Genomic DNA, 16,125 nt, shown 5'->3' on the forward strand with positions numbered 1-16,125 from the left:
TTCTGACTCCATTTTTTCCAATCAAAGAAATTTCTAAGTCTTCCCAACCAACTTTCTCCTATAGAGTGCTGAAGTCACTGTTTTCCAATCCAAATGGTCTCTCTGCCCTCATTCTCCAAGTTCCACCTCACCCAGCCTCACCTATAGCCTCCCCAACACTCTTTCTCCTGGATTGTTTTTCATGAGTGGAGCACTCAGTGCACCATTCCTAAAGGCCATGGACTGCAGATTCCTTGCCAGTCACAAGTGGAGAAATAAAGATTTTTTTTAACATTTATTTATTTTTGAGAGACAGAGAGACAGAGTGTGAGCAGGGGAGGTACAGAGAGAGAAGGAGACACAGAATCGGAAGCAAGCTCGAGGCTCTGAGCTGTCAGCACAGAGCCTGATGCAGGGCTCAAACTCATGAACTGCGAGATCATGACCTGAGCCGAAGTCGGCCGCTTAACAAACTGAGCCACCCAGATGCTTCACAACATGGAGAAATAAACATGCGTAGCCAGATGTGTGGCTATGTTTCCAAGACCTCTTTTAGGATTCTTTACAGGTACTTATAGTTTCACAAGATTTTCTGCCTCCAAGCTTTTCCAAGGCATGGGTCAAGGTTATGAGTATGGAGAGGCTGTTAGGTCTTTGTGAGCCTGAGTTCTATAGTATCTGCTCTGGAGAACAATCCTTTAGTAGTAAGGAAATGTTGTAGGATACCATGGCTGGGCTGCCTAGACCAGGCTCCCAGGGTGAACTATGGAAGGTTAATTATAATTCAGATGCCCAGTGGTGGTTTCTACCATAGCACAGCTCTGATTAGCCAATGATGGTGAAATATGCAATCATGGCAATAAAAGAGGCATGAGCAGAGGGAGTTTTCAAGGAGAATTTAAATTTCCAGCTTTCAGATTTCTCCTTTACCTATGTGGTCAATTTCTCAGATTTACCTATGTGCTCAGTAAGCTAAGCACCTGTCTCTAGGGTCACCACAGAACTAGTGGATTATGAAAATCAGGGAAGCAATTCTTTAGTCAAGTGTGGAATGTGACCATGGTGGGCAGAGCAGGTGGGAAGATGGTTCTCCCCTCAGGTCTGATCCTGAGGCCAGCAAAGGACTGCCAGGCAAAGCCTGAGTAGAAAAAGCAAAGTAAAGGCTAACCTAACACCAACATGTGCAGGTACTTCTTCCCATATCTGATCCTCATCAACAAGAAAAATCACAAAGCTCTCCCAAACTCAGGAACCAGTGGGGTGGCTACGGATCAGAGAGTCACAGACATCCAGACTCCATAACATGCTGTGGCATGGACCAAATCCACTGGCCACCCCCTTCTGACTGTGTGTGGGCATTTCTGATTAGATCCCCATTCCTCACAAACATTAATCACCTTTTGATACATGTTACCAGTAAACTCTAGGGGACCTTAATAAAAAATAGACGGTCTCTTGCTCCCTAATTTATAATTGTTGATCAGAATCTTTGACCTTTGCTGAAAGAATTTATGATCAGGCTATATTTATACATGAATCAGTGAAAATGACTTTCATCTGTGGTGAATTTTCACTGCAGGGTCTCACAAGCCCTTGCCATCTTGAGCTTTGTTCCCAACCAATGTTTTTCACAAGAGGAGCTCGAGACCTGTTAGTGGATTATGAAGTCAAACTAGTGGAGCATGGCAGAAATAGAATAAAAACATCTCATAATACATCACACATGGTGAGGAGAAATATCATTATAAGAAAATACTATACAAACTATCCCATTGCTGAGAGTCATGCCAAGAGTACAAAGAACTTGTACTTGCCAAATCAAATGGCTTAGAGACATCATTCTGTATGACTTTTCAACTTCTCAGTAGAAACTTTAACAATGGACGTAGCAAGAGCAGATTTTCAGGGATAGAGAGTTAATTCACTTTGTTTTCTTAACTCTTGGGTGCCCACAGGGCATCCAGTGAGGAGGGCCAAAAGACAGCCATATGTTTCAAGGCCTCAGATGGTGCCTCCCAAGGGAATACTAAATAATTCTTTGGGGAAGAAGTCACTTTGTTTGAATAACATTAATAGGCATAAGATGTTTTGTGATAAAACTTTAAAATCAAGGAAATCCGGGGGAGCCTGTGTAGTTCAGTTGGTTGAGCATCCAACTTCTGAATTTGGCTCAGGTTATGATCCCAGAGTCATGGGATCGAGCCCTGCATTGATTATCTCTCTCCTTCTGCCCCTGCTTAAGATTCTCTCTTTCTCCTTCTGCCTCTCTCCCATACTCACCCTCTCTCTAATTAAAAAAATTTTTTTTTTAAATTTTAAATCAAGGAAAGCCAGTATCACTTAGCAAAAACTAAATCCAAAACGGATGAGTCTCAAAGGTCATTTCTTTGATGGTATATCTATTAGTGAATATATAGATATCACAATATACAAAGAGTATACAGAATTTAATAAGATTTCAGATGATCTATTCCAGGTCTACACACACCCATGCACAGTCAGAAAGGAGGTGTTATATTGGCAAAACATATTTAGAGTCCCAAAATATTCATATCTTTTGAACCAAGGATTCCACTCCTAAGAATCTGTCCTAACAAAATAAACTAAATACACCATGGAAGCCATTAAGATGTATGAAAGAGAAAACTGTAAAATATCCCAAATGTCTAATATTCAGTGAAGAATTTAAAAAATCATCATATAATACATACCACGAAATATCACGTAGTCACAAGAAGTCAATTTGAGATTCACAAAACACAGAGAAACTATATGAGATAATGCCAACTTAAAAAGCAGAATATTTTCTTCAGAGAAGACATACAGATGGCCAACAGACACACGAAAGGATGCTCTATATCACTCATCATCAGGGAAATGCAAACTCAAACCATGAGGAGATAGTATCTCACACCAGTGAGAATGGCTAGTATCAAAAAGACAAGAAATAACAAGTGTTGGTGAGGATGTGGAGAAAAAAGGAACTCTTATGCACTTTTGGTAGGAATGTAAATTGATGTAGCTATTATGGAAAATAGTATGGAAGTTTCTAAAAAATTAAAAAATAGAATTACCATATGATCCAGTAATTCCACTACTGGGTATTTACCCAAAGAAAATGAAAATACTCATTCAAAAGGGTAACTTACCCCTATGCTTATTGCAACATTATTTACAGTAGTGAAGATGTGGAAGCAACCCAAGGGTCCACTGATAGATGAATGGATAAAGAAGATGTGGCATATATATACAATGGAATATTACTCAGCCATAAAAGGATGAGATCTTGCCATCTGTGACAACATGGATGGACCTAGAGGGTATTATGCTGAGTGAAATAAGTCAGATACAGAAAGACAAATATCATATGATTTCACTTATATGTGTAATCTAAAAAACAAAACAAACAAACAAAAAGAAGAAGCAGACCCATAAATACAGAGAATAAACTGATGATTGCCAAAGAGTAAGGGGTTAGGGGGATGGACAAAAAGGGTAAAGGGGAGTAGGAGGTATAGGCTTCCAGTTATGGAATGAATCAGTCCTGGGGATGAAATGTACAGCATAGGGAATATAGTCAATGTTACTGTAATAGTGTTATGGTGACAGAGGGTAGCTACGTTGTGGTGAGCAGAGTATAACATACTAAATTGTCAAAGGACTATACTGTACACTTGAAACTAATATAATGTCATGTATCACCTATACTTTAATTAAAGAAAAAATCTGGGGCGCCTGGGTGGCTTAGTCGGTTGAGCGACCGACTTTCGCTTAGGTCATGATCTCGCGGTTCGTGGGTTCGAGCCCCGCATCGGGCTCTGTGCTGACTGCCAGCTCGGAGCCTGGAGCCTGTTTCAGTCTGTGACTCCCTCTCTCTCTGACCCTCCCCTGCTCACGCTGTCTCTCTCTCTCTCTCTCTCCTAGAAATAAATAAAAAATATTAAAAAAAAAAAGTTTAAAGAAAAAATCAGAATATGAAATGATTATGGAGACTATGATTGGTTCTATGTAAAAAATTTATTCAAGGAGGAAAAGAAAGCTAAAACTAAGCGATCCAAAGTGGTAATAATAAGGCAGTCAGATTAGAAATTATTTTTTTTCTTTTTGAAAACTTTATTAGTAATAATTACTAACACTTATGGGGGGGGACTTTCAGTATGAAGTATTTTAACTTTTTTTAATGTTTTACTTTTATTTTTTGAGAGAGAGAGAGAGAGAGGGAGACACAGAATCTGAAGCAGGCTCCAGGCTCTGAGCTATCAGGACAGAGCCTGATGTGGGGCTCAAACTCACGAACTGTGAGATTGTGACCTGAGCCGAAGTTGGAAAACTTAACCATCTGAGCCACCCAGGTGCCCCTCAAGTACTGTAAAAAGTCATTTTACTCTCATAAAAACCTTAGGAGTCAGATACTAGTAATATTCCTATTTTACAGATAAAAAGACCTGAGATTCACATGGAGTAACTGGCCAAGATAACATAGGGATTAGGTGGCAGATCTGAGGCTGGACCCTGGTCTGGCTCATATCAAAGTCCAGGCCTTTGATCACTATACTTCAGTTTAGTTTTGTTTTTTAATTAAAAGATGTGTTGTTTAAAAAAAAGAAAAAAGGCCATAGTGAAATTGAATGGCATTTCCTTTCTGTTGAAAGAAGTCCTGACACCTTAATGGGTTGGCTCTAACTCTTTCAGAAATTGGTATGGGGTGGGTGGGGGAGGGGGAAGGAAGGAATGACTTGGGACAGGAGGGAGGGAGGACATACTGACACCTCCATGGCACCAACCTCTCCTGGTGTCTTGTTCACATAATTCTCCTTCTTGGCGGCCTCCTGGAGTTCCATGGCCTGTTGGATGTACATTTTCCCAGCTAGGATTTCATTTTCCAGCATCGACAGCTCCTTCAGTGAAATGGGCCAATTCAGCCGTTCTAATGCCCTGTTTAAAGCTGCCTTGTTTTCCAGGTACCGCATTGGCTTGTATGCATCTAGCCTAAAAAGAAAAAAAAAAAGGGGAGAAAAATGAAACAAAGAAAGTGATCATAATGGAAAAAAACATGGAAAGGTATTTTTCAGTAAAACCTCCCCCGAGAACCATCTCTCAGACAGACGTCAGGTATCAGTCGACAGACTCATGACACACCCTCTGGTCCATCAGGACTGTGGTGGTTTGCATGAGTTAACAATGACCATCTCTGAATTACGATAGGCACCCTTCCCTACCACCTAGTCTGATTATCCGACGTTAAAGAAGTTTTACACATATAGCTTTATTTTCAATTTTTTCAGCATGTTTGGAACTCATTCCTTTCTCCCTAGGCCTAACACTTGGCAGGATCAAAAATGAGCCTCAAAGAGATTTCACATACTATGCCCAGCAGTAACTCTGGGAACACGGCAAAGCAAAGGGAAGGGAAGCAAAATATTTGCCTCAGTGCCATAATTCTTGTACCAGCTCACTCTAGCTATTTTGATCTCCTCTCCTTTTATAAGCCTAAATAGGCCTAAACTTTCTGGCTTCATTGTTTTGGTACACAAAGAACAGAAGGCAAACATTCTATGTACTGATGAATACAGGCTGTGAGACTCCAGGGGGAAGCCAGCGTGGTGTGATGGATTCTACTTCCAGTCCAGCTTCTGCTGCATCAGACACGCCTGGAGGGGGAGAGAAAGAAAGAAGGGAGAAGAGGGAGAGAGGCAGGGGAGTAGGAGGAGGAAAGGGAGGGAGCAGCAGAGAGTTGAAGGCATTTCATAATTATCATTTTCTTACTGCTGAAAGTGTCACTTCCTTTAGATTTAGGGTATTGAAAGAGTATAATTTAAACCCAGCCCAGTCACAGGCCTCAATCCACAAGCAAACCTGTCTCCAGATAACAGAAAAAAGTCTTATTAAAAAACCTAAATTGGAGTGATGTCAGCAAGATGGTAGAATAAGAACTCCTAGGCTCCCATTCACACCCCCTATCCCCAACCAGGAGATACTGACTAATCAATATATGGACCAAATTCCCTTTGTAAGAATTCCAGAAACCAGTTAAGAGGTTATAGCACTCCAGATGAACACAAAGCCAAGAAGAATAGTGGATTAAAGTGATGGAAAAGGTTTTGCATTTTGCCTCCCTAGTACCCCTGCTTCCCTGGCAATAGGGCAGCCCAAATGGGAGACAACTCCTAAGTTGTGGCTTCCCTCTTGGGAGGGAAGGAGGATTGGAACATGCATCCAACATTCTGGAGTTTTGAGGGGCTTCCCAAGGGACTAGTTTTCATCTCATCTGGCTCAGAGCACTGATGGGAATGGCGATAGACGCTGGATACCTGTCAGGGGTAGCTTAAGAAAAAAGAGGAGTGATCCACTTGGCTTGTTCCAGCACCAGCAACATTGCAATACCAAAAACAGACACCAGGGGGAGCAAGAGATTATGGGCTTCTGAGAAGGAAGGGGTAAACCTATTTGACAGAAATTTCACACACAAGCCTGGAGAAGACATCCCCCAGAAAAGGTTTGAAAGATCTCCAGAATCTCTAGCCCAGATGACTGGTGATGGTCATTTCCCATAAGAAGGTAATCTAGAAAGAACTGGAGAGGTGTCTTTTTTTCAAATACTCAGATCTCCACTAAAGATTCTAAGGCACACAAAGAAACAGGGAAGGGTGGCCCAATCAAAGGAACAAAGTAAGTCTTCAGAAATCTTCCCTAAAGAAATGGAGATCTATAAATGATGTGACAAAGAATTCAAAATAACTGTCCTAAAGATTTCAATGAGCTCGAAGAGAACACAAACTATATAAGATCAGGAAAATGGTGCATGAACAAAGTAAGAATATCAACAAAAATATTTAAACTATAAAAAAGAACCAAACCGAAATTCTGGATCTGAAGAATATGATAGCTGAGATGAAAAAATCTCTAGAGAAGTTTAGAAGCAGACTTGATCAAGCAGAAGAAAAAATCAGCAAATTATTACTACTTTAAGTCATAAATTGTTACAAGAGACAAAGAAGGATAGTATATAATGATAAATGGGTCAGTCCACCAGGAAGATATGACTATTATAAATACATATGCACCAGTGTCAGAGCTCTCAAATATATGAAGCAAATATGGACAGAATTGAAGAGAGAAATAGATATCAACATAATAAAAGTAAGAGATTTCAATCGCCACTTTCCACTGTAGATAGAAAAACCAGACAAATGGTCAATAAGGAAACAGAAGCTTGAACAATACCATAGACCAACTGGGTCTAATACGTATGTACAGAACACACCACTAACCAACAGCAGGATACATATTCTTCAAATGTGCACATGAAACATTCCCTGGAACAGACTACATGTTAGACCACAAACTAAATGTTTAAGGTTTTCAAAATCGACGGGGCACCTGGGTGGCTCAGTTGGTTAAGTGTCGGACTTCAGCTCAGGTCATGATCTCGTGGTTCATGAGTTGGAGCCCTGCATCAGGCTCAGAGCCTGGGGCCTGCTTCGGATTCTGTGTATCCTTCTCTCACTGCTCCTCCCCTGCTTGCACTCTCTTTCTCTCTCTTTCTCCCTCAAAAATAAATAAACAGTAAAAAAAAAAAGTTCTCAGAATCGAAATCATAAAAGAATATCTTCCCTAATCACAATGGCACAAAATTAGAAATCAAAAGCAGATGGAAAATTGGAAAGTCAAGAAATATGTGGAAATTAAATACCACACTCTTAAAGAGTCAATGGGTCAAAAAAGAAATCACAAGGGAGATTAGAAAATATCTTGAGATACATGAAAATGAAAACAAAATAACAAAATTTATAAATACCTTCCAACAAATAAATATAAGCTCAGTACCAAATGGCTGCAGTGAAGAATCCTACCAAACATTTAAAATTAACACCAATCTTCTTCAAATACTTCCAAAACTGCAGAAGAGGGAGTGTTTCCAGACACATTCTACAAGGCCAGCATTTCCCCATACCAAAGCCAGACAAAAATACTACAAGAAAACTACAGATCAATATCCCTTATGAACACTAATGCAAGAATACTCAACAAAATACTAGCAAACAAATTTAACAGCCTATTAAAAGGATTATACACCATTAAAAGTGAGATTTATTCCTGGAATGCAAGAATGATTCTATATGAAAATTGATGTGAAACATCATATTAACAATGAAGGAAAGAAACCACTTGATCATCTCAAGTGATGTGGAAGAATCATGTGGCAAAATTCAACACCCTTTCATGGGGGAAAAAAACGACACTCAATAAACCAGAATAGCAGGAAGCTACCTCAACATAAGAAAGGCCTCATATGAAAAGCCCACAGCCCACATCATCCTCAATAGTCAATAACTGGAAGCTTTTCCTCTTAATCAGAACAAAGCAAGAATGTCCACTCTTAGTATTTTTGTTAAGCAAAGTACTGAAAGTCCTATCCAGAGAAATTGGGCAAGAAAAAGATATTTAAAAAATCCAAACTGGAAAGAAGTAAAATTATATCTGTTCACAGATGACACAATTTTATATGTAGAAACCCCTAAAGATCCCATAAAAATATTGTTAGAACAAATAAATTCAACAAAGTAGAAGAATAAAATATCAACACAGAAAAATCAGTTGTATTTCTATACCCTATGAATGCATAATCCAAAAAGGTAATTCAGACAATAATCCCATTTAAAACAGCATCAAAAAGAGTAAGATACTTACAAATAAAATTAATCAAGGATGTAAAAGATTTGTAAACTGTAAACTATAAAACATCATGGCAAAAAACATTAAATAGATGCAAATAAATGGGAAAGACATGCTGTGTTCATGAGTTAGAAGACTTAATACTGTTAAAATATCTATACTACTCAAATTAATCTACAAATTCAATGCAATCCCAATCAAAATCTCAATGGCATGTTTTGCAGAAGTAGAAAAAAAATCATCCTAATTCAGGAAACCTCAACCGCAAGGGACTCCAAACAGCCCAACAATCTCAAAAAAGAACCAAGTTGAAGGCCTCACATTTCTTGATTTCAGGACATATTACACAAAGCTACAATAATCAAAAGGCTGTGGTACTGATATAAAGACAAACGTGATCAGTGGAACAGAATAAAGAGTCTAGAAATAAATTCCTGTGTATATGTATATGGTCAAATGATCTTCATCAAAGGTGCCATGACCTCACCATGGAGGAAAGGACAGTCCCTTTGACAAATGATTCTGGGTAAACTGGATATCCACATGCAAAAGAATGAAGTTGGAGCCCTTAATATAAAACATACATAAAAATTAACTCAAAACAAAATTGATTAAAGACCTAAACAGAAGACCAAAAACTATAAAACTCCAAAAAAATATATAAATAATAAATTGGGGGAAAGCTTCATGACATTGGATTTGGCAATGACTTCTTGGATAGAACACCCAAAGCACAGACACAAATGCAAACATCGACAAATGTAACTACATCAAACTTAAAAATAACACATCAAAGGAAATTATCAAGAGAGTATAAAGGCAACTTTTAGAATGAAAGAAAGTATCTGAAAATCATCTATCAGAGGGGTGCCTGGGTGGCTCAGTCAGTTGAGCATCCAACTCTTGGTTTCAGTTCAGGTTATGTTCTCATGATGGTGAGATAGAGCCGGTGTTGGGCTCTGGGCTGGCATTGCAGAGCCTACTTGGGATCCCCTCTCTCCTTCTCTCTCTGCCCCTCCTCTTCTCACTCTTTCTCTCTCTCAAAATAAATAAATAAACTTTAAAAAAAAGAAAAAAGAAAATCATCTATCTGATAAGTGGTTAAAATCCAGAATATATAAAAAATCAACAATTTTTTATATACACCTCATCAACAATGATAAAATAATCCAATTAAAAATGAGCAAAGACCTTGAATAGCATTTCTCCAAAGAAGATACACTCATAGCCAATAAGCATGTGAAAGGATAGTTAACATTACTGATCATTTGGGGCACCTGGGTAGCTCAGTTGGTTGAGTGTCTGACTTCAGCTTGGATCATGATCTCACGGCTTGTGGGTTGGAGCCCCGCATCTGTCTCTGTGCTGACAGCTTGGAGCCTGGAGCCTGCTTCAGATCCTGTGTCTTCCTCTCTCTCTTTCCCCCCTCCCCCTCTCATGCTCTTTCTCTCTCTATCTCTCAAAAATAGATACCTATTTTTAAAAATTAAAAACAACATTACTGATCATTAAGAAGATGCAAATGATACCGCAATGAGTTATCACTTCACACCCACCAGGCCACCAGGATAGGATGGCTTTAGTTATACAGACACACACACACACACACACACACACACACGCACACGCACACACACACACGTGTCGGTTAAGCGTCCAACTTTGGCTCAAGTCATGATCTCACGGTTCATGGGTTCGAGCCCTGCATCAGGCTCTGTGCTGACAGCTAGCTCAGAGCCTGGAGCCTCTTTCAGATTCTGTGTCTCCCTCTCTTTCTGACCCTCCCCTGCTCACTCTGTGTGTGTGTGTGTCTCTCTCTCTGAGAAATAAGTAAAAAACATTTAAAAAAAATAAAATAAATATAAAAATAAATATTAAAAAAGAATGTAAAACAGTGTGGCTGCTGTGAAGAAGTTTGGTGGCTCCTCAAAAACTGAAACATAGAATTACCCTGTGACCCAGCAAATTCACCCATAGATATGTTCCCAAGAGAAATGCAAACCACACAGCAACTTCTACATGAATGCATATGGCATGCTTATTCTTAGTAGCCCCAAAGTGGAAACCACACAGTCACCAATGGGAGAATGGATAAACAAGCTGGTGTACACATCATGAATCAATACAGAGGCATAAAAAGGAATTAAATATTATGCATGCTGCAACTTGAAAACATCGTTTTTACAAAACTGAGTGAAAGAAGCCAGACACAAAATGTCACATGTTGTATGAAACCTTTCTTATGATCTACCCAGAACAGGCAAAGGCACAGTGACAGAAAGCAGACTAGTGGTTACCAGAGGGGGAGAGAGGTTTGGGGAAGGATTACATAATGGGTACAAGGTGTTTCTTCTGAGGTGATTAGGGAGGGGGTGGTTTGCACAACATTTTGAATAAATACCACTGAACTGTACACTTTAAAACAGTTAAGTGGGTTATATAAATTTCACCAAAAAAAAAAAAAGTAAAGAGGAACTGGCTTACTTTTCTTTTTCCTCTTGAGATAATGCTCTCCAAACAATTTTATTCAAGCGCCTGTTTAAAAAAATCAGCGATTAGTTAGTAACACTACTTTCATTTCCTGGCAAAAGGCTGACCCCAGGCTCTGAAGGGCACAGCAGGAAGAGCCCAAGCCAAGTGACGCTCCTGCTGGACCGTGCCACTGCCATTTGCTTAAAGATACTGGATGTGAGTATCTCCCTCCCTTGGCATCACTGCAGAAGCCTCATGGCTCTGTAGCAATTGTGTTAAATACTAAAGGAAGGCACAGGTCTCCACTCAGGTAAAACCCAGGCTAAGAAATGGCAGTAAGCAAAATGGCTGTCATTTTCTTGGCACAAAGAGGTGTCTAAACACCTGGTTTTTTTCTTCTTATGGAAAAGTATAACTGTGCTCTTAGTTTATTTTCTATACATATTCTTTTACCTGGATTTTCAGAGCAAAGGGGGCTAAGGGGGTCATAAATAATAGGATCAGTACACATTTTGGAGGTCAACCCGCCTGACCAACTTGTTTTCCAAATGAGGCCACTAGGAGGGGCGAGCAGATGAGGTGTCCTGCTCATTCATCACAGCTGGTGGGCAGCGCAGTGGTGAGACTTTCTGAAGCTCATCCCTGAATATGTTGTGGAGAGGCAACATCAACACAGCAGCAAAGGAGGAGGCTGACACCAGTGGTTTCTAGGGGGTAGTCACAGCTTCTGTTCTTGTTACAAATCATGGCGCTTCTTTCAGAGGTGCCAGCCCCGTCCTGTACCCCTAATTCTGTACCACTACATCATTACTCAAAGCAGGCCTCCTGAAGTGCAGGGTAAAAAACGCTGGCTCCAGGGGCAGTGAGCTGGGGCTCCATGAAACACAAAAGCTTCAATAAAATGAGGTGGGAGAATCCTGCCCGCCTCCAGGAGGCATTCTCTAACCACTGGACCCAGCATCAGCAGCACAGTGCTCTGAGAACACTCTGGGTGGTGGTACCCTGCCTGATTTCCCTTCATGAGCCTGATGAGACCACGGGAAAGGGGGTCTGGCGTGTGGTGAACAGCACAGGCTCTGGAGCCAGACTGCCTGGGCCCAAAGCTCAGTTGGCTTCTCCTCTTATTAGCTGCGAGCCTTTGGGCCAGCAGCCAACTTCTCTGCAGAATGTGGATAATAATGGTACCTTCCTCCCAGAGTTGCTGTGAGGGCTCAGTGAGCCAGTGTGTGCACAGAACAGAGAACCTGTCTGAGGCGGGTAAATGCTCTGTAAGTGATACAAACAGTCAGGAAGCGGGAAGTAAGCCAGGTCAGTTCTTCTGTCTCGCTTGGATGTTTCTGGTTCTTTGGGGGCCTATTTGGAAATTAGGTTTCTTTAATTATATGGTTCGTGTATTGGTAAGAGGGCTTCTAAGATTTGTTCAAAAGACTCAGAGGATGCATTTTTGGTTTGTGTGTGTATGCTTCTCTGAAAACAAAAACAAAAACAGAACTTCATTTAAATTTTTCTTTAATGTTTTATTTATTTCTGAGAGAGACAGCGTGAGCAGGAGAGGGGCAGAGAGAGAGAGGGAGACACAGAATCTAAAGCAGGCTCCAGGCTCTGAGCTGTCAGCACAGAGCCCAATGCGGGGCTTGAACCCACAAACCATGAGATCATGACCTGAGCTGAAGTTGGATGCTTAACCAACTGAGCCACCCAGGAGCCCCAAACAGAACTTCATTTAAAAATCCCCTTAAATCTAGACCTTGAGAGTGGAGGCAGTGTGGTAGGGAGACTGGGAGTGAGGACAAGGGCTTTGGAGCTACATGGCTCTGGGTTCAAATCTTAGTTCCTCTACTTTGCTGCTGTGTGATCCTGTGCTATATAACTTTTTGAAATTCTATTTTCTTATTGCTGAAACAAGGATAACAGTACCTACTTTGGTGCTGGGAGGATAGAGATGTACATATAAAGTGACCAGGAATAACTGTGATTATTGCCTCCAGGTTCTGAAGATGGGTGAGGCTTGTGAACTGAGAAATGAGAAACCCTTAGTGAATGTGGGCCCAATTAGCGAGCACATCCCGCTAATTTTAAATCAATCCTTTAGAAAATACTTTTCTAAGAGCACGTTTATATAACCTCTGCTTTTCCCCCTATTTTCCTTCTATACTGAAATACTTCAAAGCACACAGGGCAGAAAAAGTATGTGGGTGTGAATTGAGGGCAACTAAATGTGTGTCAATCGTGGCTCCACTGACCAGCCAGGTGATGGTGGGAAAGCCCTTTAGGGTGTGGGATGAGGGCTGTCCCTGTGAGGTGCCTGGAGGGCACAGACATGAGGACCTTTCTGACACTGGTCCAGCCCCTTCATTCAGGGATTTTACTAACTACAGTTTTCCACTCTTTTTGTTTTAGGAGAGTGAAACTTGGTTGAGGTCTTGCATTCACTAGGTCTCTATGTCTCTAGTTGACAAATCACCTTGTGGCAAGAAATGACTCATCTGCAGACCAACTTGTACCTAAGGACACTTCAGAAGTCTAACCACCAGGCAGAGCATTTTGGACGTCTTAGGCAGAGGCTACTAAGCATGGTCCCACAGATGGGTTAGAACTGATGCTTCTCCTGTGGGTCTGAGGGCCACAACCTTGACCTTATACTCAAAATCAAAAAGCTGCAGAAAAATCACCCCAGAAACCAGCTAGCCCTGGCAATTTTCCTTCAAAGTTTATATCCAGACACATGAAGTAAAACTTGCTATCTCAATTTAAAAAAAAATTTTTTTAATGCTTATTTATTTTGAGAGAGACACAGAGTGCGAGTGGGGGAGGGGCAGAGAGAGAGGGAGACACAGAACCTGAAGCAGGCTCCAGGCTCTGAGCTGTGAGCACAGAGCCCGATGCAGGCTCTGAACTCATGAACCGCTAGATCATGACCTTAGCTGAAGTTGGACGCTTAACCAACTGAGCTACCCAGGTGCCCCTCAATTCTTAATCTATTGAAACAGAAGGACTCCCACACACAGCCACTAAGTGTGACCAAAATAGCTAGTTTATGTCACTATTTTGGCCGAAGGGCTATGAGCCTCCCAATTGTCTGGTCATCGCTAATAATGCAAATTTAGGGTTAAAATATAACCCTACTAGGCTTACTGGTGAAGGGAAACTCCTTAGAAATGTTATATTGCGAAGGGGTAGGAGTAAGCCAAGTTTCCTTAATCACTTTTCATATTATGTGTATCTTTAGAAAGGCGACACAAGATGGAAAAGGGAATTGACACTTATGACAATAAAATTCTTAAATACTACTGAATGTGAAGAACCAGGAAGTTTTATTCTGTATCTGTGTAATATTAATGCTAGTATTAATATTATTAAATAATATCAAATAATTCATTTAATGTAAATATCACATTAATATCACATATTAACCCAGTGATATTGAATTTTAAATAATATTAATCACATTAAAATTAATGTTATTATTAATAACTATACAGTATAACATTTCTCTAAGGGTACTGAAAGGATTTTCCAGATTCACTCATTGGAAATAAGAGTGGGAGAAATCACTATGTCTGTATTTTGGTTTTGCTATTAGGGAAGGAGGGATCCTTGCTTTCTAGAAAGAGAAAGGGTCAACGCAGGGGGAGGAGATGTGTGACTATTATACTCAGTGTATTTATGGTTATTTTAGGATCAACAGATTCAGGGAATGAAAGGAAGAAGTATTAACATTAACTGTTCTTTATATATAATTTACATAACCCTCACAACTATCCTGTGAGGTATATTTTATAAATAAGGCATCTGAAGCCAGCAACTGTTACTTGACCTGCCAATTAGATGTCAGAACCAAGAATGAGACCAGAATTGGGACTTCAAAGCCCTAGCTTGGTGGCCCTGCACCAGGCTTTCACAGACCAGGGAATTCTAGAACTCAAATATTTGACTGAGTCAAGCAAATTCAATTATAATATGAATATTATTGTATTATAATTATGATATAACTGAATTTGATGAATTTTAATTACTAAATTTGATGAATTTTAATTACTAAATGTGAATTAGATCCAATTCAAATTAAATTCCAATAGCCAAATACATACATGGTGACACAGGCAAGGGAGAGGGGACAAGGAGGAGAGCAAGCCTGCTAAGCCCTTGCCCTTGGAAACTGACCTCCTTGCAGAGGGGAGACAGGCTGCTGAGGGCCGCATGCAGGGTGGGTGGTGGAGTCATCGGGGAAAGGTCTCTCTGAGGAGGGCCACCGGAGCTTAGGCAAGACAGGAATGAAAGAGGCCAACTGAGGAACGGGAGGAAGGGCAGCACTGCTGGGAGGCAAGGGAAGGCCTGCCGGGCACAGCAGGAGAGGCAGAGAAAAGGGGCAGCCCCCCATGTGCAGCGGGGAGAAGGACATCTGCAGAGCAAAGCCTCAGGCTCATGGAGAAGAGTGAGCCTTGGCATAGTCCATGCTGCCTGCAAGAGACACAAAGGGCAGACGAGAGAATCCTGAGGAGGCTGGAGGCAGCTGAGGAACTCATGTAAGCCGGCCTCCATTTTATGTGAGGGCAGGAGAAGTCTCCAGTGAGAGGCCCGTGAAGGGCGCCGTGGGGCAAGGCCAGCCTCTGGACTGGATTGCGGTAGGAGTCAGGCTTTATGCGTCTTTAGAACACACACTTAGCACAGCGCAAAATGACAACAGACCAGCATATGCTGGCTAGGACACGACATTAACTTTCATGTACTTTATTTCATTTCTCCCACTCACACGGCAGTAAGTGAAAACCCAGCTGCACAGCTTCTAGAACCATGAAAAGGCCTGCCTAGAGAGGCTGGGCATCCTCAGAATTTATGTGCTATGCACAAAGGATCAATACAGCGTTAGGAGTGGGGTGGGAGGTGACCACGGAGCTAGGTAAGGGCTGAGACCAGCTTTGGCCCTTGTGAAAAGAGGCCCCATCTCAGCATTAACACACATTTACAAGTATGACTTTCACTGGAGCCAACTTGATC

The 16,125-nt window shown here is 41.0% G+C and overlaps 1 protein-coding gene across 1 annotated transcript in view; it reads right to left on the reverse strand.

Annotated features, from left to right (window-relative positions):
* VWA3B (von Willebrand factor A domain containing 3B) overlaps window positions 1-16,125 on the reverse strand; it is a 208,443-nt gene that overhangs the window by 31,992 nt on the left and 160,326 nt on the right. Inside the window, exons 21-22 of the mRNA XM_077749344.1 lie at window positions 11,140-11,190; window positions 4,764-4,968 (exon numbers count right to left, since the gene is read on the reverse strand). Of these exons, the coding sequence (XP_077605470.1) occupies window positions 4,764-4,968; window positions 11,140-11,190 (256 nt within the window). The remainder of the gene's footprint in view (window positions 1-4,763; window positions 4,969-11,139; window positions 11,191-16,125) is intronic.

Source organism: Crocuta crocuta, unplaced genomic scaffold (genome assembly GCF_008692635.1).
Source record: "Crocuta crocuta isolate KB4526 unplaced genomic scaffold, BGI_CrCroc_1.0 scaffold118, whole genome shotgun sequence".
Classification (NCBI taxonomy): Eukaryota; Metazoa; Chordata; class Mammalia; order Carnivora; family Hyaenidae; genus Crocuta; species Crocuta crocuta.